This window comes from Megalobrama amblycephala, linkage group LG22 (assembly GCF_018812025.1).
Source record: "Megalobrama amblycephala isolate DHTTF-2021 linkage group LG22, ASM1881202v1, whole genome shotgun sequence".
NCBI lineage: Eukaryota > Metazoa > Chordata > Actinopteri > Cypriniformes > Xenocyprididae > Megalobrama > Megalobrama amblycephala.
Genome location: NC_063065.1, coordinates 13,547,534 through 13,572,120, shown reverse-complemented (window position 1 = coordinate 13,572,120; position 24,587 = coordinate 13,547,534). Strand labels below are relative to the sequence as shown.

The 24,587-nt window shown below is 38.3% G+C and overlaps 1 protein-coding gene across 1 annotated transcript in view; it reads left to right on the top strand.

Annotated features, from left to right (window-relative positions):
* adgrg2a (adhesion G protein-coupled receptor G2a) overlaps positions 1–24,479 on the top strand; it is a 30,794-nt gene extending 6,315 nt beyond the window's left edge. The window contains exons 3-35 of the mRNA XM_048175404.1: positions 349–936; positions 3,705–3,761; positions 5,686–5,733; positions 6,019–6,078; positions 6,469–6,960; positions 7,169–7,216; positions 7,323–7,390; positions 7,584–7,676; positions 7,767–7,804; positions 7,898–8,025; positions 8,621–8,738; positions 8,875–8,933; positions 9,440–9,484; positions 9,597–9,664; positions 9,821–9,864; positions 10,336–10,378; positions 10,487–10,521; positions 10,600–10,727; positions 10,832–10,946; positions 11,034–18,385; positions 19,234–19,453; positions 20,499–20,655; positions 20,741–20,902; positions 21,231–21,356; positions 21,443–21,488; positions 21,607–21,713; positions 22,556–22,680; positions 22,850–23,121; positions 23,202–23,301; positions 23,377–23,660; positions 23,823–23,924; positions 24,027–24,161; positions 24,263–24,479. Of these exons, the coding sequence (XP_048031361.1) occupies positions 349–936; positions 3,705–3,761; positions 5,686–5,733; positions 6,019–6,078; positions 6,469–6,960; positions 7,169–7,216; positions 7,323–7,390; positions 7,584–7,676; positions 7,767–7,804; positions 7,898–8,025; positions 8,621–8,738; positions 8,875–8,933; positions 9,440–9,484; positions 9,597–9,664; positions 9,821–9,864; positions 10,336–10,378; positions 10,487–10,521; positions 10,600–10,727; positions 10,832–10,946; positions 11,034–18,385; positions 19,234–19,453; positions 20,499–20,655; positions 20,741–20,902; positions 21,231–21,356; positions 21,443–21,488; positions 21,607–21,713; positions 22,556–22,680; positions 22,850–23,121; positions 23,202–23,301; positions 23,377–23,660; positions 23,823–23,924; positions 24,027–24,161; positions 24,263–24,366 (11,567 nt within the window). The 3' untranslated portion in view covers positions 24,367–24,479. The remainder of the gene's footprint in view (positions 1–348; positions 937–3,704; positions 3,762–5,685; positions 5,734–6,018; positions 6,079–6,468; positions 6,961–7,168; positions 7,217–7,322; positions 7,391–7,583; positions 7,677–7,766; positions 7,805–7,897; positions 8,026–8,620; positions 8,739–8,874; positions 8,934–9,439; positions 9,485–9,596; positions 9,665–9,820; positions 9,865–10,335; positions 10,379–10,486; positions 10,522–10,599; positions 10,728–10,831; positions 10,947–11,033; positions 18,386–19,233; positions 19,454–20,498; positions 20,656–20,740; positions 20,903–21,230; positions 21,357–21,442; positions 21,489–21,606; positions 21,714–22,555; positions 22,681–22,849; positions 23,122–23,201; positions 23,302–23,376; positions 23,661–23,822; positions 23,925–24,026; positions 24,162–24,262) is intronic.
* Positions 24,480–24,587: the final 108 nt, after the last annotated feature.

Sequence of the window (24,587 nt, the reverse complement as noted above, 5' to 3'; positions counted from 1 at the left end):
AAATGTCAGTGATCATACAGCCTTTGAAAAATGTCATTATTCTGGGTGATGCTAACCTTTTCTTAAAAATAACCAGACTAAATTCAACACGAAATAAAAATCGAGCCCATTTACTTTTTTAATACATGTTCCAGGTCTTATTGTGAACAATTTGTAGTGCATGTTAAGGTGCAGTCGCATTAGCAAAATTCCATAGCAAAAAACCGACTCCACCTTTATTCCAAAGAAGTATTTGAAATATTTAATCAAAAAGTACATCAGTTTGTTTACTAATGGACTGATACCAATAACATTAAAATTACTTTTATAAAAGGTAACAAAAATCATTTATCTTTCTCTCTTTCCAAGTGGATGGTTTCTTTATGTCTGATGCTAAGGCTGTCCTGCAAGCATGTGATGACCACTGGACTTTACAGGGGCAGCGGCGTATACCTGTGCTCTTCCAAACAACAGTATGCGTGGACGTAAAGGTCCTTTCCCCAGGCGAGTGGACTGCATTTAGCTATGTCTCGGCCCCCGCACCCCGCTATGAGCTGGCCCTGCAAGGGGATCCAAACAACCTGTACGCATGGCTGTTGGGTGTACGCCACCAGTTCACTGTTCAGCTGACCACTCATCGCTGGTACCACATATGTCTACAGTGGGACGCCCCTCAAAAAAGCTTCAGCCTGACAATAGATGGGAACTCTGAAGTATATCAGCGGACCGCCATTGCCAAAGCAATCCCCCCTTCTGGACGTCTTCTGCTGGGTTGCCAACCAAATGAGGCCTCCCTTAAGGTGAAAATGGCCACGGTGGAGCTCTACCTTTTCCGCATATGGGACGATGTAGGAGACCACAGGGTATGTGAGGACGGGACCGTGATTGGTTGGGACTCGCAACTTTGGGCCTTCACGCGACCCCAGGCCAGAGTCCAAGATAACACGCTTCAATGTGGTGAGTACAGGGGATTGACAAGAGGTGAGCCCATTTAACTGGTAATGGATAAGAGAGGCAGTCTGAAAATAGCAGTGATCATTTGCGTAATGACTGTGTATTAGTCAGCGTCAGATCAACACCACAAACTATAAACAGCCTGAAGCTCTGAACTAAAACATCTTCAAAGCTATTAAAAGCCTTAATGTTGAACTACCTAAACAAATGTCTTGCTTGTAAAGAACTGCATGTGGTTGGGACATGTTTGGGACTTGTGTAGTGACATCATATACATGCATGATGAAAATGATGCATGATGTTCTGATGCTGCATGATGATTTCACTAATTTAACTTAGCAAGAAAACTTACTTTCATGCATGTATTATTTATAGATAAAATAACGATCCTGTTGGAAAATCTAGCTTTAGCTGGTAGCTGAACAAGGTAGCTGGTTTCTAGCTGGTCCTAGGTGGTCATTAGCTGGTTGACTAGCCACCATATTCAAAAAACCAGCTTGACCAGCTAGTAACCAGTTTGTTGCTGGTCCATAATGATCTACCAGCTTGTAGTAGCTAATGACCAACTTGAAACATAACTAGCTAGGACCAGCTTATGACCAAGCTGAACTACCTAATTACTAGTTATGACTACTTAACTACCATTTTGGACCACCTAACAACTAGGGATGTGCGCCACGACCAATTTCTATTATGTTCAAACAAAAATTTTACAAAAAATTTTACAAAAAATGTAAACGACTGATATTTCCAATGGCGACTAGCAGCAGTAGTATTGTTTAGTCGACTAGTCTCACACATCCCTACTAATAACTAGATAGGATCAGCTAAAGAGAACCAACTAAGGATGAGCAAGCCCAGCTAATCACCATTTTGGACCAGTTAATGACCAATTTAGACCACCTAATGACCATCTTTAACCAGCTAGAAACCAGTTATCATGTTCTTCATGTTACTGGCTTAAGATGGATTTTCCAACATAGGAGTCTAGCCTTGCCTGTTCCCTGCATCAGAATGTATCTATCAGGTATCTATCACCTGACCATTTTTCATGTGAAATCTGCCTATGTATACAGGAAATCTGCCTTAAATTTATTGTCTTTTAACTGCAGTAAACAATTTTTCTCAACTTATATCACTCATACACTATATTGCCAAAAGTTTTGGGACTCCTGCCTTTATGTGCACATGAAATTTAATGACATCCCATTCTTAATCCATAGGGTTTAATATGGAGTTTCTATTACAGCTTCATGGGAAGGTTCAGGGAATGCTTTCCACAAGGTTTAGAAGTGTGTTTATGGGAATTTTTTACCATTCTTTTAGAAGCGCATTTGTGAGGTCAGGCACGAGATGGCCTGGCTCGCAGTCTCCGCTCTAATTCATCCCAAAGGTGTTCTATCGGGTTGAGGTCAGGACTCTGTGCAGGCCAGTCAAGTTCCTCCACACCAAACTCGCTCATCCATATCTTTATGGACCTTACTTTGTGCACTGGTGCGCAGTCATGTTGGAACAGGAAGGGGCCATCCCCAAACTGTTCCCACAAAGTTGGGAGCATGAAATTGTCCAAAATGTCTTGGTATGCTGAAGCATTAAGAGTTCCTTTCACTGGAACTAAGGGACCAAGCCCAACCCCTGAAAAACAATCCCACACCATAATCCCCCGTCCACCAAACTTTACACTTGGCACAACGCAGTCAGGCAAGTACCGTTCTCCTGGCAACCGCCAAACCCAGACTCGTCAATCGGATTGCCAGACAGAGAAGCATGATTCATCACTCCAGAGAACACGTCTCCACTGCTCTAAAGTCCAGTGGTGCCGTGCTTTACACCACTGCATCCAACGCTTTGCATTGCACTTGGTGATGTACAGCTTGGATGCAGCTGCTTGGCCATGGAAACACATTCCATGAAGCTCTCTACACACTGTTCTTAAGCTAATCTGAAGGCCATACAAAGTTTGGAGGTCTGTAGCTATTGACTCTGCAGAAAGTTGGAGACTTCTGCGCACTGTGTGCCTCAGTATGCACTGACCCCGCTCTGTGATTTTACGTGGCCTACCATTTCATGGCTGAGTTGCTGTTGTTCCTAATTACTTCCACTTTGCTATAATACCACTAACAGTTGACCGTGGAATATTTAGTAGTGAGGAAATTTCACAAATGGACTTATTGCACATGTGGCAACCTATCACGGTATCACGCTTGAATTCGCTGAGCTCCTGAGAGCGACCCATTCTTTCACAAATGTTTGTAGAAGCAGTTTGCATGCCTAGGTGCTTGATTTTATACACCTGTGGCCATGGAAGTGATTGGAACACCTGAATTCAATGATTTGGAGGGGTGTCCCAACACCTTTGGCAATATTGTGTATCTCAACTCATTTAACATTCTTCTGATATGTAGAATCATTGGAATAAAGATATTATACATGCCTTTGGTCAACAAAAAAAATTCAGTAAATACATATCAGATCAAATCTGGCTTCTCTGTTTAAGAAGTGAATGAGCTCACCTTGTAAGACACATGCCTTTTCTCCTTCACAGGAAATTATGCAGTCAAATCAATTTCAAATATCCTACAGGATATTTGAAACATTTCAAAACACACCCAGATGCCAAGGCTAGATTGAAAACCTTGGATGTCTTGATTAAAATGATCAGATCAGATTTTGATGCAGGGTACAAGTAAGGCAGTTGTAACAACACTCACTCGCTCTTGACTTTCTATCATTTGTGCATGCCAATTCTATTTCTATATTTCATCTTCTAGGCCTAGGGCATCTGCGTATGAAACGCGATGTACCAGGAGCTACAACCCCATTCAGCAGTAAGTGCAGTGCAAGTGTGAATTCACTTCACTGAGTACTATTGTAGTGTGGTGGTGGGTAACTGTCTTGGGAAAGTTGCTTCCCGAGCTATAAGCTATAAATAAATTATAGTTGCTTATTTTCTAAAACAGAAACATTGGGTTATATCCCCGTTATGAATGATTGATCTCATTAAGAGTGACAGCATTAAGGCCCTGATACTCACGGCAAAGTTCTTTTTTGCTGTTTGCTTAGGGTGAAAAGAAATCTGTGAAATACCTTATCAGATGCAAACATTCAATGCTACCCATGCTGCTAGATGAATATTTGTGCTGTGTGCTTTACATTCAACAACAAATTAAACACACAACAAAAATAACAGCAGTGATAAAACAGCAACTAATAAAAAAAAAAAAAGTTAAGCATAACGATTATTCAAGTCATGTCACGTTTGTTTATACAGCACTTCAATGCATTGCTTTAAAGTGTCGATTTCAATTAGAATTAAAACTTCATTTTCGACTATAAAGCAGCTCTCCAATGTGTGTTCATGTTTTTACTCACGGATGTCTGACCTAGACGGACTGAACAGAAACAATTAACCAGAGATTTCCTGGTGAAAGAAGGCGGAGCCTGTTGTGTAATCGCCACGGACCAATGGTAGTTCAAAGGTGTTTACCAGCCAAGCTGTTTTGAACTCCCGAAACAAAACTAACCAAACAAACTTCTTTTTGGCTGATTTTGTTCAAAATGACGTCACACTAATTTGTGCTTCAATTTTGCTTGAAGTACATCAGGGCCTTTAAAATTTAACAGATACTATATATACTAAAAATTGGATAAAAAATGGAATACACCTGTAATTTATGAGTGTATTCATATTTAACTAAATATTTAATTTTAAAAAAGAATCTGTAAATCAGTTCATTTACATCAGGGGCTTTCATCCCGTACCTGGGGCCTCCCAAGCAATGCATTTATTCATTTATTGGTCATAGTACACTAATTCAGCTGTTTTAAATAAGCGATAACATCCAAAACGTGCAGTACTGTGGCGTGTCCAGGACTGGTTTGAAAACACCTGATTTACATGAACTGTCAGAACAAACAGAATCGTCATTTCCATCATTTGGAAAACAGTTTGCTTGGACAATCTAGACAGGACACAAAGAAACAAAATGAATAAAATATCTGAATGAAATATCAAAAAGTGAAATATCTAAAACACTCTAAACAGAAAGTTAGTAACCACACCTGTATTATATATTTAAATTTAGAAGGCATCATTTACTCCATAGTTTACAAGTAAATTTACATAATTAGAATAGTTACCAGGAATCAGTAATTCTCGTGAATGTATGATGGTGCTTATCTTTAACGTCAGATGATATTTCCACTTCTCTGAAAATGCAGCTCTTCCTTTTGTCCTCGATCTCATGGCATGCTGCACTAAAAAGGCACATATGTTCCAGGAATAGTGCATGACACAAACTAATGTTTCGAACAGTGGGGGGTTAGGTAATCTTGTGCTTATAAAGTTAAGGATGTGGAAAATGTTTGTAGTACAATAAATCAGCTTTATCTGCACATCAATATCATCTTGATGATCAAAGATTAGGAAACATATCAATCTGACAAGAATCACACCATTACTAAGCTATTTCACATTTTTAATTTGAATTGACACTTGTGCAGTTCCATGTCATGTAGTCATGTAGAATCCTGTAAAAAATAAACATTAAAAAAGCAACTTTTGTGTAAAAGTACTTAATAAAGTATAACAAAAGAATAAAGGTATATAGGTTATAATTTAACTTTGTTTTTTGTGTTCTCTTCTTTTAGTGAATTAAATATATAGGTGTTTTTGTGAGAAACCCTAGAAATAATTTTGGATTTTAACTTTTAAATGTTAATATAATATGTGTATATGTTTTCCACTTATAGCATCCCAAAGTGTAGCCACTAGCCGAGAGTTTGATCTGACATCTCAAAGTAAGTGTTCCATCTTTGCTTCACCAATATAAATGACATTATATACATATAAATACATCATTTGTACATAACTTTGTATTTTATTAATTATATATAAAATAAAATAATAAAATACAATACAATACAATTAATTTATACATAAACCTTTATGTTGTTTATACACACATATATATATGCATGTATGTATGTACGTAATTATGCACAGTATATATATAATAATTGTACTTTGTGTATATTTGTTTGGTGGCGTGGTGAATGACAGTTTGTCTCTTCCACCTTTCTAAGGTCCACTCTACTCAATTTTGTCTTCAATATTTACCAGTGCACAAAAAACCACAACCCAAGGTCAGTAAACAGATGCAAGAACATGCTGCTAAATATCAAAAGCTGGAGTGGTTGACTAGTAATCTAACAAGATTAGTGAGGTTGACTAGTTCATCTAAATTAATTTATTTTTTAGCAATAATGCTAAAAGGGGAAAAATCTAGTAAAAGGAAGTTCTCTGAGAGGGTTTTAACATGCATTAATTCATTCCTGTTAAAGCACTACTGCTATAGTCATTGTTACATTTACCACATTCAATTTAAATTTAAAACAATTCACTTCAAATCACCATGTTCTCATTTTTATGCATAATCTGTAGTGCTATAGGGGCTTTCACACCTGGTTGTTATAGGAACTCAGTTACAGGAACTAGCCACAGCTAAACTAATTCATTTAATTTTTTTCACACAGGAGAGAACATTCTAACTTCCAGTCAGGTCTCTGCTTCGACCTCTCAAGCCAGAACCACAGCGAATCCTGCAGGACTCGCTACAACAACTACAACAACTTCTAAACCTTCAATGAATCTCACTACACCGACACAAATTCCGCTCACATCAGCTACCACATCACGCACAACCATTACACCCGCCACTCAAGCTCTGACTAGTTCAGCTCTTAATAACACGAATATTATGTCAAATACTGGTGGATTAAACACATCGCCTTCAACACCGGCCTCACCTATGTCTTACGTAACGACTGAAATGACCCAGAGCACGTCAATATCTGCCCAGACACTTTCAAGCAATTACATTAGCCATCCAGTCAGTGGTTTCGGTACCTCTGAAACAACAGCCAATCACACGTCAGTAAGCTCTCCCACTGAACCAACTGTCATGACTCAAGTAACCAATCAGACAGCAGTTCTTCGAACAACGACGTCCAATGCATTATTCACAGGTATAGCTATTATCACTACATTCTGATTATGTCTTTTTTCTTCTTTTTTGGAAAAAGACAGATGGCTTCTATTTCGGTGATAATTACAGGATATTAAATTAAATTCCTTACCCTCATTCTCTCATTCTGCCACATATTACATAATTTATACATTATAAAATTAATCCTGATGTTTCAATGCTTTGATGTGTCTTTTCATTTCATTCAGAGCCATTTGAGGTACAGTGTAACTTTTCCCAATACTGCGCTAATGAATGTAAGAATGTTTAGACAAAGCCTGTTTTATTCTCTGAAGACATAATTAAGATTCAGTAGGGGGATTCCTGAGGATGTGTAATAATATCTCTCTTCTTACATCATAGCGTCATACTACTGGATGCTTGTGGAGGTGTCTGATTCTAATATGACAGAGGAAGCTATTCAAAGATGGGTATGAATACTTTTTTATTAATAATATTTTAATAGTAATAATAACACTGTACCATTAATAATAAGTATTATTAGTATCATAAGGAACAGCTCTATAATAATAACAATAATATCTTTATATTTGTATATTTTTTCTCTATATACTAATAAAGTGTTTTTCTTATTTGTGATCCCGCCCCCCTTTTTATAATCAGTTTTTAGATCTTTTTAACATGAGCATCTGCTTTGCTGAAGATTTAACAACAGAAAACAATATTACATCATACCAAAATGACATAATCTTTGTGGTAAGTAGTATTATCCGTTTTCAACGGAAGGCTGAACTTTGATGTTGTCCAACTTTGCATCATTATAAAATGTAGTTTTTATTAATATAGACTGCTGAGGTTAGATGTGGAAACAAGCAGAACATCCTGTAAGTCTAACCCAAATCTCTAAGCTACACACCAAACATGATCTCACTGTAATTCTACATCAAGTAACATTGCTACTGCCCCCATTCTTACAGGCCGACAAACTGCACTGTGCTTCTACAGCTGAGCCAGCCTGTGAATACATGCATCCTCCGTGAGCTGGTGGAAAACTGTGCATATATCAACTCATCAATCCAGCTTCTGGGAGATGTAGAAAGAGTGGGTGAGTGAGACAAAATATATCATAGACACAAATATGGACTTGATTAAAGGATTAGTTCACTTCAAAATTAAAATTTACTGATAATTTACTCAAGATGTTTATGTCTTGTTTTTCTCTTTAGTCGAAAAGAAATTAAGGTTTTTGAGGTAAACATTCCAGGATTTTTCTCCATATAGTGGACTTCACTGGGGTACAATGGGTTGAAGGTCCAAATCGCAGTGTCAGTGCAGCTTCAAAGGGCTCTACGCGATCTCAGGGTCTTGTCTAGCGAAACGATCGGCTGGGATCATGTAGAGCCCTTTGAAGCTACACTGACACTGCGATTTGGACCTTCAACCCATTGTAACCCAGTGAAGTCCACTATATGGAGAAAAATCCTGGAATGTTTACCTCAAAAACCTTAATTTCTTGTCGACTGTAGAAAGAAAGACATAAACATCTTGGGGGTGAGTAAATTATCAGGAAATTTTGATTTTGAAGTGAACTAAACCTTTAAGCAGTGGCGGCTTCAGGACAACCACAGACAGCAGTTTAATAGATTATTCATGATTAATTGTTCTTTTTTTAAGTCTCACAGTATGACTTGTGTTCATAGGAATAGGCCTGTGCCCAGAGAACAATATTACGCCCCCTGGAGATGGTTTTGTGCACTGCACATCTCCAATGGCTTACGATGGTATCTGCAAGACCCAGGGATCTGTAAATGTCACATGGTACGAAATGCTACTGATTACAGACTTGCCACACTCTTACAGTAGTCCTGCGGCATGCAATTTGGAAGTTTTTATTGTTTACAACATTTGAGATTGTATTATTAATTTCCAAACGTTCTCTCTTTCTTTGCATTAGCTCTTATAATCAGAATGGCTTTGTTCCTAAAGACTTGGTTGCTAATCAATCCTGCAATGGTGAGTGTTACAACTCTTTGGACTTAAAGGGTTAGTTCACCCAAAAATGACCCTCACCCTCATGTCGTTCTACACCCGTAAGACCTTTGTTCATCTTCAGAACACAAATTAAGATATTTTTGATGAAATTCAATAGCTCAGTGAGGCCTCTATTGAGATCAAAGCCACTGAACCTCTCAAGATCCATAAAGGTACTAAAAACATATTTAAAACAGTTCATGTGAGTTCAGTGGTTCTACCTTAATATTATAAAGCAACGAGAATAATTTTTGTGTGCCAAAAAAACAAAATAACGACTTTTCAACAATATCTAGTGATGGCCGATTTCAAAACACTGCTTCAGAGCTTTACGAGTCGAATCACTGGATCGGAGCGCCAAAGTCACGTGATTTCAGCAAAAAATTTCTTAATTTGTGTAATAAATGACATTATTTTCATTTTTGGGTCATCATTTTCTGACTAATACCAGTATGATGTTCAAAAATTAAATTTTGTTCTTTTTTTAGTTGAGAACCAACAGCAATGTGAGTGTCATGTATCTAACAACAACGGTGAGTGAAACACAATGGATCTATGTATGAGTATGTTCAAGTATGTGTTGTAGACCAGTCTGACTCCAAGCCAATCAGACTTCAAGGTCTCTTTTCTCTACTTCTCTTTTAGAGACATATTATGCTGTTCGTCTAAATATTACAAGCCCAGATGTGAGTTTCACCTACGTTCAGGACAGGGTGAGTTTCTCAGAGAAAAGGTTTTACTGAACAGGTAAAATGGCTATAGAAAGTTTAAAAATATTGCTATAAAGATTATTTCAAGATACAGCCATGGCTTACCTCAGTAAGTAAGAACATATGATTATTGCCTTATTCTCTTGCTCCATCTAATAGGTTGTACAGTTGAGCACTCCCTGCAATAAATCCAACATACCAGGGTATGTATGCAATTTGTGCCAAATATGACACATATGTGTGTGTAGTGTAGTGTATTGTGTGTGTATATGTAGTACACAATTGTTCAAAAGTTTAAGGTCAGTAAGTTTTACAGAAATTAATATTTTTATTCAGCAGGGATGCATTAAATTGATCAAAAGAGACAGTAAAGATGTTTATAATTTTACAAAAGATTTCTATTTCAAATTAATCCCGTTCTTCTGATCTTTCTATTCATCAAAGAATCCTGAAAGAAATTATGTATGTATGTATGTATTGTGGTTTCCATAAAAATATTAAGCAGCATAGCTGTTTTCAACATTGACAATCATGAGAAATGTTTCTTGATCACCAAATCAGCATATTATAATGATTTCTGATGGATCATGTGACACTAAAGACCGGAGAAATGGAGTAAGTTAATTAATATTTTATGCAATTTCTTTATTATTGGTGATCTTTTATGTTCATAGGTCTCTGTGTAATTCTTCTTCTGAAGTATCCCAGTTGTATCTGGTAAACATCCATTTCTGTTTCCCAACATTAGCAAAATAACCTTGTTACAAGTAGGTCACATCATGTTTTCTGTATCGGCTCTGAAAGGCTATGTTTGATGCTTTGCAGGGAATGCACCTGGAATGTTTTGGAAAAGGAACAAGGTAAGTTGTACTTTCATGTGTGTGTTTTTGAGTGTCTGTATGCATTTATGTCAAATTAACACATCTATTATTCCTCAGGCTCTACACATGTATGTTGATTCTGCAGCTGTCAAAACCACTAGATGTGTGTACTGTTAGTTCTGCTATTGCCTTTGTTTGGAAGAACAGTACCAACATTGGTTTTGATGGATCGCTAAGTAGAATAGGTGAGTGTTGAACTGTAAGCACTGGTATTCCACATTTACAGCTTATCCAAGTGGTATAAACAGTAAAAATACAAATATTTGTTTTCTGTCTCTCTACTACACAGCCATATGTCGTTTGCCCACTGATTCAGAAACCATTCCTTTGAACTCAACATTTACATGGCTCTCTGTAAATCTCAGTGCCAGCCAGAGCGATGAAATCAAAGACCAACTGAAATGGTAAATCTTGTATTCAGTCCAGATTTTACACTGTGCAAACTTTTTTCACTTTCCAAACAAACTTTCCAATCCTGCTCTGTTTTCTAGTGCACAGGGTCAGACGTTTGCTGTTATTTTAAATGAGAGCTGTGGGATCCCACCATCTAAATCCTCCACAACTCAACTTACCTCTCCCAAAACAAACATCACTTCTCCATCAATAACTACAATCTGGTCACTCACCAACCAATCTCAAACTGCAGTCACACCATCCAGAAACATCGTCAACACTTCTGATACACCTAATACATCCATCAACAGTACAGCCACTCAAACAAACACTGTTTCACATAATACGACAAGCCTGCCACTCATTTCAACACCTGATATAACAACCCAACCTATCAATACAGTAGGTACATCACACAATATAACAATCTCAATAGTCAGTACAACAGGTACACAATCATCTCCGGTCAGTACAACAAATGCGACAAACAGTTTAAGAACCCCACCAGGCAGCACAACAGGTACACAAAACAATATAACAACTTCACCAGTCAAAACAACAGAAACCACACTCGATATAACAACCTCACCTGTCAGTACAAGAGATTCGAATCTCAATGTAACAACCCCACCGGTTAGTACAACAGTTACAACACACAATATAACAAACTCACCGGTCAGTACAGAAGGTACAACACACAATGTAACAACCCCACTGGTCAGTACAACAGATACAACACACAATGTAACAACCCCACTGGTCAGTACAATAGATACAACACACAATGTAACAACCCCATTGGTCAGTACAACAGATACAGCACGCAATGTAACAACCCCACTGGTCAGTACAATAGATACAACACGCAATGTAACAACCCCACTGGTCAGTACAACAGATAAAACACTCAATGTAACAACCCCACCAGTCAGTACAACAGAAACCACACTCGATATAACAACCCCAAAGGTCAGTACAAGAGATACAACAGATACAACACACAATATAACAACCTCACGGGTCAGTCCAACAGATACAACACACAATATAACAACCCCACCAGTTAGTACAACAGATACAACACAGAATATAGCAAACTCAGCGGTCAGTCCAAAAGATACAACATACAATATAACAACTTCACCGGTCAGTACAACAGTTACAACACACAATGTAACAACCCCATTGGTCAGTACAACAGATACAACACACAATGTAACAACCCCACCATTTAGTACAACGGATACAGCAAACAATATAGCAAACTCACCGGTCAGTACAACAGATACAACACGCAATGTAACAACCCCACTGGTCAGTACAATAGATACAACACACAATGTAACAACCCCACTGGTCAGTACAACACACAATGTAACAACCCCATTGGTCAGTACAACAGATACAACACACAATGTAACAAGCCCACCATTTAGTACAACGGATACAGCAAACAATATAGCAAACTCACCGGTCAGTACAACAGATACAACACGCAATGTAACAACCCCACTGGTCAGTACAATAGATACAACACACAATGTAACAACCCCACTGGTCAGTACAACACACAATGTAACAACCCCACTGGTCAGTACAATAGATACAACACACAATGTAACAACCCCATTGGTCAGTACAACAGATACAGCACGCAATGTAACAAACCCACTGGTCAGTACAATAGATACAACACGCAATGTAACAACCCCACTGGTCAGTACAACAGATACAACACGCAATGTAACAACCCCACTGGTCAGTACAATAGATACAACACGCAATGTAACAACCCCATTGGCCAGTACAACAGATACAGCACGCAATGTAACAACCCCACTGGTCAGTACAACAGATACAACACACAATGTAACAACCCCACCATTTAGTACAACGGATACAGCAAACAATATAGCAAACTCACCGGTCAGTACAACAGATACAACACGCAATGTAACAACCCCACTGGTCAGTACAATAGATATAACACACAATGTAACAACCCCACTGGTCAGTACAACACACAATGTAACAACCCCATTGGTCAGTACAACAGATACAACACACAATGTAACAAGCCCACTATTTAGTACAACAGATACAGCAAACAATATAGCAAACTCACCGGTTAGTACAACAGATACAGCAAACAATATAGCAAACTCACCGGTTAGTGCAACAGGTACAACACAGAATGTAACAACCCCACTGGTCAGTACAATAGATACAACATACAATGTAACAACCCCACTGGTCAGTACAATAGATACAACACACAATGTAACAACCCCATTGGTCAGTACAACAGATACAGCACGCAATGTAACAAACCCACTGGTCAGTACTATAGATACAACACGCAATGTAACAACCCCACTGGTCAGTACAACAGATACAACACGCAATGTAACAACCCCACTGGTCAGTACAATAGATACAACACGCAATGTAACAACCCCATTGGTCAGTACAACAGATACAGCACGCAATGTAACAACCCCACTGGTCAGTACAACAGATACAACACATAATGTAACAACCCCACTGGTCAGTACAACAGATACAACACGCAATGTAACAACCCCACTGGTCAGTACAACAGATACAACACGCAATGTAACAACCCCACTGGTCAGTACAATAGATACAACACGCAATGTAACAACCCCACTGGTCAGTACAATAGATACAACACGCAATGTAACAACCCCACTGGTCAGTACAATAGATACAACACGCAATGTAACAACCCCACTGGTCAGTGCAATAGATACAACACGCAATGTAACAACCCCACCAGTTAGTGCAACAGGTACAACACGCAATGTAACAACCCCACTGGTCAGTACAACAGATACAACACGCAATGTAACAACCCCACTGGTCAGTACAACAGATACAACACGCAATGTAACAACCCCACCGGTCAGTGCAACAGGTACAACACGCAATGTAACAACCCCACTGGTCAGTACAATAGATACAACACGCAATGTAACAACCCCACCGGTCAGTGCAACAGGTACAACACCCAATGTAACAACCCCACTGGTCAGTACAATAGATACAACACGCAATGTAACAACCCCACTGGTCAGTGCAACAGGTACAACACGCAATGTAACAACCCCACTGGTCAGTACAACAGATACAACACGCAATGTAACAACCCCACTGGTCAGTGCAACAGATACAACACGCAATGTAACAACCCCACTGGTCAGTGCAATAGATACAACACATAATGTAACAACCCCACTGGTCAGTACAATAGATACAACACACAATGTAACAACCCCACCGGTTAGTGCAACAGGTACAACACATAATGTAACAACCCCACTGGTCAGTACAACAGATACAACACGCAATGTAACAACCCCAGTGGTCAGTACAATAGATACAACACACAATGTAACAACCCCACTGGTCAGTGTTATAGATACAACACGCAATGTAACAACTCCACTGGTCAGTACAACAGATACAACACGCAATGTAACAACCCCACTGGTCAGTGCAATAGATACAACACGCAATGTAACAACCCCACCAGTTAGTGCAACGGGTACAACACACAATGTAACAACCCCACTGGTCAGTGCAATAGACACAACACGCAATGTAACAACCCCACTGGTCAGTGCAATAGATACAACGCGCAATGTAACAACCCCACCAGTTAGTGCAACAGGTACAACACACAATGTAACAACCCCACCGGTCAGTACAACAGGTACAACACATAATGTAACAACCCCACTGGTCAGTACAATAGATACAACACACAATGTAACAACCCCACCAGTTAGTGCAACAGGTACAACACACAATGTAACAACCCCACTGGTCAGTGCAATAGATACAACACGCAATGTAACAACCCCACCAGTTAGTGCAACGGGTACAACACACAATGTAACAACCCCACCAGTTAGTGCAACAGGTACAACACACAATGTAACAACCCCACTGGTCAGTACAACAGGTACAACACATAATGTAACAACCCCACTGGTCAGTACAACAGATACAACACGCAATGTAACAACCCCACTGGTCAGTACAATAGACACAACACACAATGTAACAACCCCACTGGTCAGTGCAATAGACACAACACGCAATGTAACAACCCCATTGGTCAGTACAACAGATACAGCACGCAATGTAACAACCCCACTGGTCAGTACAATAGATACAACACGCAATGTAACAACCCCACTGGTCAGTACAATAGACACAACACGCAATGTAACAACCCCACTGGTCAGTGCAATAGATACAACACGCAATGTAACAACCCCACCAGTTAGTGCAACAGGTACAACACACAATGTAACAACCCCACCGGTCAGTACAACAGGTACAACACATAATGTAACAAACCCACTGGACAGTACAATAGATACAACACACAATGTAACAACCCCACCAGTTAGTGCAACAGGTACAACACATAATGTAACAACCCCACCAGTTAGTGCAACAGGTACAACACATAATGTAACAACCCCACTGGTCAGTACAACATATACAACACGCAATGTAACAACCCCACTGGTCAGTACAATAGACACAACACACAATGTAACAACCCCACTGGTCAGTACAATAGATACAACACACAATGTAACAACCCCACTGGTTAGTGCAACAGGTACAACACATAATGTAACAACCCCACTGGTCAGTACAACAGATACAACACGCAATGTAACAACCCCACTGGTCAGTACAACAGATACAACACACAATATAACAACTTCACCAGTCAGTACAGCAGATACATCATACAATATAACAACTTCACCGGTCAGTACAACAGATACAACACAAAAAATAACAACCTCACCGGTCAGTACAACAATTACAACACAGAATATAGCAAACTTACCAGTCACTCCAACAGATACAACACACAATATAAAAACCCCACCGGTCACTCCAACAGATACAACACACAATATAACAACCCCACCGGTCAGTCCAACAGATACAACATACAATATAACAACTTCACCGGTCAGTACAACAGGTATAACACACAATATAACAACCCCACTGGTTAGTACAACAGTTACAACACACAATATAGCAAACTCACCGGTCAGTCTAACAGATATAACATACAGTATAACAACTTCACCGGTCAGTACAACAGTTACAACACACAATGTAACAACTTCACCAGTCAGTCCAACAGTTACAACACACAATATAGCAAACTCACCGGTCAGTACAGAAGGTACAACACACAATGTAACAACCCCACCGTTTAGTACAACAGATACAACACACAATATAACAACCCCACTGGTCATTGCAACAGTTAAAACACACAATATAACAACCTCACTGGTTAGTACAACAGATACACCAAACAATATAACAACCTCACTGGTCAGTGCAACAGATACAACACACAATATAACAACCCCACCGGTTAGTGCAACAGTTACAACACACAATATAACAACCCCACCGGTTAGTACAACAGATACAACAAACAATATAACAACCTCACTGGTCAGTATAACAGATACAACAAACAATATAACAACCTCACTGGTCAGTACAACAGATACAACACACAATATAACAACCCCACCGGTTACTACAACAGATGCACCACAGAATATAATAACCCCACCGGTTAGTGCAACAGTTACAACACACAATATTACAACCCCACCGGTTACTACAACAGATACAACACACAATATAACAACCCCACCGGTTAGTGCAACAGTTACAACACACAATATAACAACCCCACCGGTTACTACAACAGATGCAACACAGAATATAATAACCCCACCGGTTAGTGCAACAATTACAACACACAATATAACAACCCCACCGGTTACTACAACAGATGCAACACAGAATATAACCTCACCGGTTAGTACAACAGATACAACACACAATATAACAACCCGACCGGTTAGTGCAACAGTTACAACACACAATATAACAACCCCGCTGGTTACTACAACAGATACAACACACAATATAACAACCTCACTAGTCAGTACAACAGTCACACCACTCAATATAACAACACCACGCATTAATACAACAGGTACAATCCCTCTAGTCAGTATAACAGTCACATCATTTAACACAACTACTGTGACAGTCACAACACTTGATAAAACTACAAAAACTCTCAACACATCCATCACTCCACTTAATACAACAAGAATGCCAGTTATTACAACTGACATAACACCTGCTGAGGTTGCAACAGCAACACCATTCAATACAACAGCACAGATACATGAAACTCTTAATGCAACAGTTAGACCATTAAATGCAACAGTCACACCTCATTTTACTACTGCCATGCCACTCAGCTCAACTGCACTACATCATACAACAGTCACGCCAACAGTCACTGCTGAAAATGCGACACATTCTTACACAAGTAGTTCTAAAACCACAACCTTTCCACCAAATACAACACTGTTTAACTTGACAATACCATCACAAAGCACATTACACATAAATGCAACAACACCCCCATTAAATACAAACACAACTCAAACTCAAACTGAATTCAATACAACCGCAATTCTGTATGAAACAACACAACTTTTGAATAATTCTAGATACACAGATAATAAAACTGATACCACAACATATACACCACAAGTCAGTACAATGTATACACTTAACTTCACAACATTTAATACAACATTTTTTCCTGATGTTACTTATTCCAACATAACAGATATCCTGTTCAATACAACTCAATCAAATACAACAGCCTTTACAATGAACACAACCTTGTTTAACACAACAAATATTCCATTGAATGTAACCAGCTTTAATGGGACTGATGTCAATCGTAGCATCAACACAACAGATACTTCCAATAACACATCAGAATTTAACACAACAGATATTCCATTGAATGTAACCAGCTTCAATGGGACCAATGCCAACAGTAGCATCAACACAACAGAGACTTCCAATAACACATCAGAATTTAACACAACCATAAGCCCTGCACTTAATACAACATCATCTGACAACACAACACAGATACATACAACAACCTTTCCAACAACAGAAAATATTACTGACTCCACTTCAGAGCCTTTCACAACAGTTAGTCTCCTTAACACAACACAGTCAAATGGCACAATAGAAAAAGACTTTACTGAAAATACAATCAGTAATACAACTACAACATTCAATCCAATTAGTATTCCAAACAACATACCAACAAATACAACCATTATTAGCATTGTCACAAATAGTAGTACAGCTCCCACAACTGCTCTGTCAGCCATACTTCCAAGCTCTCCTCAGAACAGCTCCACTTCCACAACAGCTGCTCCAATTATTTCTCCAACTCCAACGACTAGCAGAAGTAACACAACTGCAGTCACCACTACAGCTGTGACAACAACACCCTCCATTACCATGGCAGCCACTTCAGGTTTGACTATGTTTCTTGACTCGACATTTCAAAACTAGTTTCTTGACTTGACATTCCAAATATAAGTGCTTTTTCTAGGTTCATGCATACACAACAGTGGCATCAAAAAGTACTGACACTAAATTCACACTTAAAGGTGCTCTAAGCGATCCTGGGTGGAGTAACTTCCTGTTGACGTTCGAAGTGTTGTCAAACAAAACAGAAGCTAGCTAGACCCTCCCTCCTCCTCCTCCTCCCCCTCCCCCTCCCCTCCGTGCTTCCTGAAACAGTCATGAACGTGCATTTAAAATAATTCTTGTCGGTTATTGGCTGGAACATGTTTATTATGTTAAGTGGTCCAGGCTGCACCAGTTTGTTTTTATTGCCGTTTTTGGAGCTTGTGGCGACTACAGAGCCCAGGTGAAAAAAAAGTACATTTCAATAATGTACTTAAAGTGCTCTATTTTCACGCACTAATTTTGTACTTAATATACTAAAAATTCTTCTTTAGTACTTCTTAAGACAATCTTAAGAACATCTAAGTGTACTCAACTGTGCTATTTTGAGACAGCATGAAATATAAACTAAAATGTGCTTTTAATATACTATCTCTGTATTTAAAAAATATATTTATAGAGATATTTAGGAGATATTTGCTGTATGTGACAAAAAATGTTTTGGCCTAAAAACGCGTGACATCGCTTAGAGCACCTTTAAAAGGGATAGTTTACCCCAAAATGAATAATTAGTCATCATTTACTTAACCTCATGTTGTCCCAATTTAAGTATCTAAAAGTGTCCAAATATGTTTTAAGGCCACAGTATGTGTATCTATAACAACAGCTCATTTAATTTGTTCATTTTTTTAGAAGCAACAACTAAAAGCCCAGACAAAGTGGCTAGTGATCTTCTGAATCAAACACAGAATTCGGCATCTCTAAACTCAACTCAGGTGAATCAGCTGGTCAACCAGCTAGATAATCTTCTCTCTGCACCCAATATTACTCTGGATCTGGGTCGAACAGTGCTGTCCGTCATCAACAACCTTCTAAACAGCGCTACAGATGCTGTTAATGCCTCATCTAATCGGTGAGATACATGTGTAACACAAGCATTCAGTTTGACATGGTCACCCTAATGAAAAAGAAGTTTATTCAAGTGTGCTATTACTAAACTAAAAATAAGAAAGTATACTTTGTCTACTTTTTATACTTCTCAGAAATATTCTTTATGTATATTTCTTTCCGAGAAATATACTTAAAATTTACACTTAAGTATACTTAACTTATACTGACAGAAAAGTTTAAGTATATTTGGCCTATACTTGGACTCAGTCTTTTGATCGAGATATACTTAAAAGTATATTTATAAAAGTGCCAAACGTAACTGAATGAGGACAATGAAGCTTTGGGGTGTTTATGGACTCGATCTACTCCACCTGTGTTTGATTATCATCATCAAATCCCATCCGGACATAGCCTTTGACATAGTCTTTTTGTTAAATGAAACAACCACATTTAAGTGTTGATTAAAAAAAAGAAAAAGAAAAAGAAAAAGGATTCATTAAGCTAGAATATAATGTTTTTAAAATGGAAAGAGTTAAAGTACAGTTAAAGGTATATTTCAAGTTTAAAAAAATAATACCTAAATAGGAACATAGTAGTAAACTTAAAGTGAAAAATATAAAAAGTAAACTATAAGTGTGATGTTATGTTCACTTAAAGAAAACTTACAAGTATACTTGCACTAAAAAAGTAGTTTCCTGAGAGTATATTTCAAAATGTACTACTAGTATTAAAATAGTAAACTACTAGTATACTTATAAGTTCACTTGTAGTACAGATGCAGTACAAATGAGAAACGTAACTGTAAACTAGTTGTGTACATAAGGTTTACTACCGTTAGACTTATGGTACACATAAACGTACACTTCATTTGGGCCAATTTAGTCCAAATTGTACACTTACAAGTTTACTACTAGTACATTGATACTAGTATACTTACTACATAAAGTATACTTAAAAATATACTTGAACATTCCTTAAGTATACTTGATAAAATGAACAAAGTATTCTTCTTTTTCATAAGGGCAAATTTGAAATGCTGGATGTAAATGCTATATTGTGTTTTGTAGATTAATCAAAGCTGTGGATAATTTGGCTCTAAAACTTGTGATTCGGGACCAGACTGAGAACATTGTATTTGATTCACTCGCTTTGACCGTGGCCAAAGTTGATGGCACCAACTTTGGGGAAACGTCATTCACAATTGCAGATCCCTTGAACCCACAGGTAATGATAATTCCAAACCAATTCATTAACAGTTTGGATGTTTTTGGAAGTTCAACGAGACAAAATTTGGTCCATGTTTATACAGGTCACAAAAGGACTTCAAAGACAAATCAGGGCAGCCGAAAGCTCCTCCTCAATGGGCAAAATAACACTACCTGCATCCCTGACAAAGAACCTCTCTCCAGAACAACAGAAGATCGCTTCAAGAGTCCAGTTCACCTTCTTTCAGAAAAGCACATTTTTTCAGGTAAAACTGAGATGATTTATTTTCATATATTTAATGTGGCAGCACCATCAGACATCAAGAACAAGACTAAGATCTTTGTACAATCCCTTTGCAGTTGCCCTCAGATTAATAGAATATTTCACAGAAAAATGAAAATTCTGTCATTTACTCACCCTTATAACTTTCATGTATTTTCCATTCAATTAACATGCATTTAAGCTTCAAAAAGGATGCAAAAGCACCATAAAAGACATCCCACCCTGACCAACATTTTCAGAAATAAAGCTGATGTCAGATTTAATTCTGCCTCTTTTCTTCAGTTTATTCTTTGGATTTCATGTATCTACAGGATAAAAACCTGACTCGACAGATGTCGCTGAACAGCCACATTCTGGGCTCTAGTGTGGCTAACCTGTCAATCAAAGACTTGAGCGAGAATGTCGAGTTTACTCTGAGGAATAAACAGCCTGTTGCGGTGTGTGTGCTCACATATTAACTGTAAATCATATGTCACGGCCAGCTGAAAACTGTCTGATATATCTCTTAACTCCTCTCCCATAGGGGAACTATGTAGCTTCCTGTGTTTTCTGGGATTTTGACCAAAATGGTGAGATTACACACCTCCCAGAACTCCTGAGAAACTGTTATTACGCCTCATGAAATGTGTGATCTGTCTAATTTCTTAATTAATGTCTTGTAATTCCTATGTGTTTTGGATTTTCTAGGAGGTTCAGGAGGCTGGAATCCCAACGGCTGCTATGTCAAGAACAGCAGCACCGAGAACGAAACCATCTGCAGCTGCAATCACCTGACCAGCTTTGCTGTGCTGCTGGTAAGTATGTCAGTGTGTGAGATGGTTCCCAGAAATGTCCACATCCATCCTCTTCAGTTTATAATGGCTCAAATTAATATGATTATAATCAAACCGAGGGTCATAACTGCACGCTTCAACAATGAATTTTAATTGGCCTGTCAAAATATTCACTGAACATTTTCACAAACCTTAATGAAAAATCGTTTATTTTAAATACATTTTATAATTTTTCTTATCTTTATTTATTTTTTTAATTTTAAATTTTTATAAATGTCAGGAGTACAGTACATACAGATCTGTATACAACACATTTCAAGCATTTGGGGTCAGTAAGATGTTTTAGAAAGAAGTCTTGTATGCTCACCAAGTCTGCATTTATTTGAAAATTCTGTAAAAACAGCAATATTGTGAAATATTATTACAATTTAATTCTTTTCTATTATATGCTGTAATTTATTCCTGTCATGGCAGAGCTGAATTTTCTGAATTTCCTTCAGAAATCATTATAATTGGCTGATTTGCGGCTCAAGAAACATTTCTTATTTTTATGAATTTTGAAAACATTGTTATTTTTCTGGAAACCATGACGCATTTTTTCAGGAATAATTAAATAAAATTAATGTTAATTTTAATATATTAAATGTTGTTTTTTTCTCCTAAAATAACAAATAGCAAATAATAATAATTTACACAATTTTTTTTTATATATAAACTGTGTGCCATATACTTTTAACTGGCCCAAAACTCTCTTACACTGGACCTGGACCATCCCTATTGTTGAGTCTTAAATTAGGTATGCATTACACATCTCTGGGATTGACATATAATGCTTTCATTAATCTTTCTGGAACTTTTTAAAGGACATTAGCCGACAAGGCCCAACTGACCGTCTACAGGCCACCATCCTTACCTTCATCACTTACATTGGATGTGGGGTGTCCGCCATCTTTCTCTCAGTTACTCTGCTCACGTACCTCGCGTTTGAGTGAGTAACATCCTCCTTCTCAGTGAATATATGCCCTAAAATGAGATTAATCACAACTGGTCCCCCAAAAACTACAATGATGCATCTAATAAAATGTGACAAAAATTAACTTCCACCTTTCATTCCCAAAAGAAGCAATTATTTACCCGATTCTTCAATTTAATTTCAGCAAAATCCGCCGGGATATCCCTTCGAAGATCTTGATTCATTTGTGTTTTGGCCTGCTGTTCCTCAATCTGATATTCTTGTTGGACTCATGGCTAGCGTTGTACCAAAATGCAGTAGGCCTGTGCATTTCTACAGCATTCTTCCTGCACTACTTCCTGTTGGTTTCCTTCACCTGGATGGGGCTGGAGGCTCTGCATATGTACCTGGCGATCGTCAAGGTCTTCAACAACTACATGTCCAGATACATGCTGAAGTTTTCTCTTGCAGGCTGGGGTGAGTTCAGCTGCTAAATTAGCCTTGTGGTTTGTGGCTGTAGATGATTGCTGATTAAATTCTGTGATGTATTACTCCAGGAATCCCTTTGGTTGTCGTCATTATTGTGATTGCTATAAACAAAGATAACTATGGCCTCGTAAACTATGGGAATATTACAGATGGAGCTACAGAGGATTTGTAAGTATTCAACTCCAAAGGCATCAGTCTTCATTATGTCATTTCTTTTGATGTTTCTATATTTCTTTCTTCCAGTTGTTGGCTGAAGAATGACACAGCATTCTACGTAGCTGTTGTGGCATACTTCTGCATCATATTTGTGTTGAACCTGTCCATGTTTGTGGTGGTGATGGTCCATCTGAGACGAATCAAGCGGCAAAACCCCCACAATAATCAGTACCGCAGCAGCTTGCATGACCTCCGTAGCATCGCGGGACTCACTTTCCTGCTGGGGCTTACATGGGGCTTCGCCTTCTTCGCTTGGGGACCCGTCAAGTTGGCCTTCATGTACCTGTTTTCCATCTTAAATTCCCTACAGGGTGAGAAAAAATATTATATCATTTGTTTTATGTAAAACGTCAGTAATATATATATATATAAACGTCAGTTATAATTATATTTATATTTTTTCAGTGCAATAATGCAATTACCTTGAGCGCTTGATGGAAAAAGGATCTTTTTTTCTGTTCTCTTTCTCTCAGGATTTTTTATTTTTGTTTTCCACTGCGCTTTGAAGGAAAATGTCCGTAAACAGTGGAGAATGTACCTCTGCTGTGGCAGGTTACGTTTGGCTGAAAATTCAGGTATATCTTTAACAAGTTCTCAAGCTAAAACCTAGCTGCATGTCACCCTAACTAGATATTTTATGGGCATCGGTGCTTTACCTCTGAAACATTTTTCTCTAGAGTGGAGTCGGACAGCCACACAGAGCAACAACAAGAAGAATTCGATTCTGACAGTAAATACGTCTGATTCAATGAACCACAGTGTACTGCAAAGCTCAGTGAGCAGCGATGAATCTGTGCCATCCCATGGCATCGGTCAGTTCTGCTCACTTCTGCAACCGTAAAAACTGGCATGAAATTTACAAATGTGTTTTATACAAGTCAAGAATGTTTTTAACTCTAACTTCACGTTACAGGCTCACCAATGGATGACAGTCTGATCACGTTAGAGGAAGAGAACGACGATGTGGTCATCAACGAGATCAACAATCAACTCAGTTCACGACACAGATCTGTGTAGATTTTGGAAGAGGATTATAAACCCAGACAGGAAAATAGGTGAAGGAACAGTCCATTAAATATTCTGTTTATAGCAGGCCTGAAAAATGTATTACCAAGATGAGAATCTAGTGACTCAGCTCAAAAAAAAAAACTGTCATCAGTTTCTCTGAATGAGTGTTACATGCAGTAAAGCTTATAGCATTCAGCTTTATATCCAGGCATTTTGTTATTTGTTATTGA